We start from the raw sequence: 2148 nt of genomic DNA, 5'->3' as shown, positions 1-2148 counted from the left end.
GTGGGAGATTTGGGCGAATACATTATAATAATAGGGATGGATATTATTGGAACGTAAAATTCTGCCGATTCCAATGACTGGCAAATCGCTACGATATGTATTGGACAGACGTTTAATCATGTTTTGAAAGTGTATAAAAACGTTGTAGAGTTAAAGGGATCTTGGAAAAAATTTTTACCTAGGCCCTCCCCCAAATTAAAATATTTTTTCTTAGGCCCTCCCCCCGGCTCAATTTTTTTTTCCTAGGCCCTCCCCCCTCAGACGACCGGCCCTCCCCCCCGGTAAATATCGTACAGTCCCTAAGCTGCACACACCTAATGTTACTTGGATTGGAAGTTCACCTGACGAGCTGACATATAATATATACCATCGTCGAGAAGGTTACCGGTATATGTGTTAGGTAAACCACTATAGGCGTGGCCGATTTTTTAAACCGGTTATAACTTGGGCTGGGGTGCATGTATCCTTTTGTTATTTGGTAGGAAGATTTGGGAATTGGGGTTGGGACGGCAAGAGAGACGATTATGAACCACAAAAATATATCTACAACTCCCTTACCAGTAATAGTACAGCACACTGTATCTCATAATCACAACACCAGATTTTCTGTATGCAACAATTTCAGATTACCCAAACCTAAAATGAACAGCAGTATTTTGCCTGTACCATGAACATTTGTAATATGTCATTTTAATTTAAATGTATGTGTTTGACTTTGAGACTTGGAAGATTAGCCCAGCACGGCTAAAAAGTTTTGAAATAAATACATGTATTTGAAATGAGTTGTTTGTTTCCAGGAGCAGTGTTCAGACCACCAGAAATATCTTCAGCATTGAGAATGGCTACAGGCTTCAGGATGACCAGTAAGTCACACTTTCCAGATATGTTCCCATTATCAAGGAAAATTCATATTTTAGCAAGAGGTTATTTGCAAATTGCTATCTTCTTTTGTAAACATTGGTCAGATAATGTTTGAAATTGAAAAGACTATCCATATGTAGCTATAGCAAGAATTCATATCAGACCTCCATGAAACCATGTGTAAGGCACAACATTTTAGAAAAGGTTGAAAATCTCATGAAAAAGGCCTCCATTTGCCTAGACAAGCACTGATGCAACATAACCAGTTTGCACTCTCCTTCTTGATTTTGCAAGAAAAAAACACAAGCTGTCAACAAGAAAAAAAAAAACACATGTAAAAGCGGGTAATACTAGATGTGGAAGTGATTGATGACTTTCTCAGTCTGCGACAGACTGAATCCAACCTATGGCCCATGTGGAAACACAGAAGGACACACACACACACACACACACACACACACATACACGTACATACTAAAAAACAATGTCTATTTTTCATGGAGCTAAAAACGATAGCTGTTCTTAATGTCAATTTCACTACAGAGTCATCAACCACTTCCCAAACCACTATGAGTTAACCAGGAAGGACCTGATGGTGAAGAACCTCAAACGGTACCGTAAGGATCTGGAGAAGGAGGGCAACCCTGTGTCGGAGAGGGACGATGAAGGGAGATACAAGTATTTAGGTTAGGTATAGGTTTGGTTAGCCTCTACCAGGCTTCAGAATCGGTTGGAAAGACTAGAAATTGGCATTCTGAAATGGACAGATTACACGCAAGGGGAGTTGGTCCAATAAAGAAAACCAAACACGAAACTCTTTCAGCAGACCAACTTTTCTGACACGTTATCTTTTGGGCCAATTTCTAAAGAAATACAAATGCATACATGTAGGTTAGGTATAGGTTTGGTTAGCCTAGACCAGGCTTCAGAAGTGTCTGGAATGAGTAGAAATTGTCTAAATAGACAGATAACATGCCAGGGGACTTTGTTCACTAAAGACAACCAAACCCCTTTATAAGCAGACCAGCTTTCCTGACAATGTTATCTTCTTTGACCAACTACTCTTTCCAGCCTCTTCTAATGCCTGGTAAAGGCTAAGGTTGTGTATTGATAGAGTAGAAGAATTACATATTAATTAGAAAATGTCAATGGCAGGTGTTAGTGGCTGTATCAAAATAAATTATATTGCTTAAAACCTGTCACTCTCCTAGGGTAAACCTGTTCTGACTTTCTAAAAACAATCTTTCAAAGAAACAATCTTTCTGAGATGAAACATTGTGCAGTGCT

General features: G+C 39.2%; 1 protein-coding gene across 1 annotated transcript in view; it reads left to right on the top strand.

Moving 5' to 3' along the window:
• Window positions 1-2148, top strand: part of LOC109475087 (probable tubulin polyglutamylase TTLL1) — a 20231-nt gene that overhangs the window by 2810 nt on the left and 15273 nt on the right. Inside the window, exons 2-3 of the mRNA XM_019775630.1 lie at window positions 798-863; window positions 1405-1547. Coding sequence (XP_019631189.1) covers window positions 798-863; window positions 1405-1547 — 209 coding nt within the window. The remainder of the gene's footprint in view (window positions 1-797; window positions 864-1404; window positions 1548-2148) is intronic.

This window comes from Branchiostoma belcheri, unplaced genomic scaffold (genome assembly GCF_001625305.1).
Source record: "Branchiostoma belcheri isolate BF01 breed outbred unplaced genomic scaffold, Haploidv18h27 scaffold326, whole genome shotgun sequence".
NCBI lineage: Eukaryota > Metazoa > Chordata > Leptocardii > Amphioxiformes > Branchiostomatidae > Branchiostoma > Branchiostoma belcheri.
Note: the sequence above shows the minus strand (reverse complement) of the source record. Positions and strands in the feature narration are given on the sequence as shown.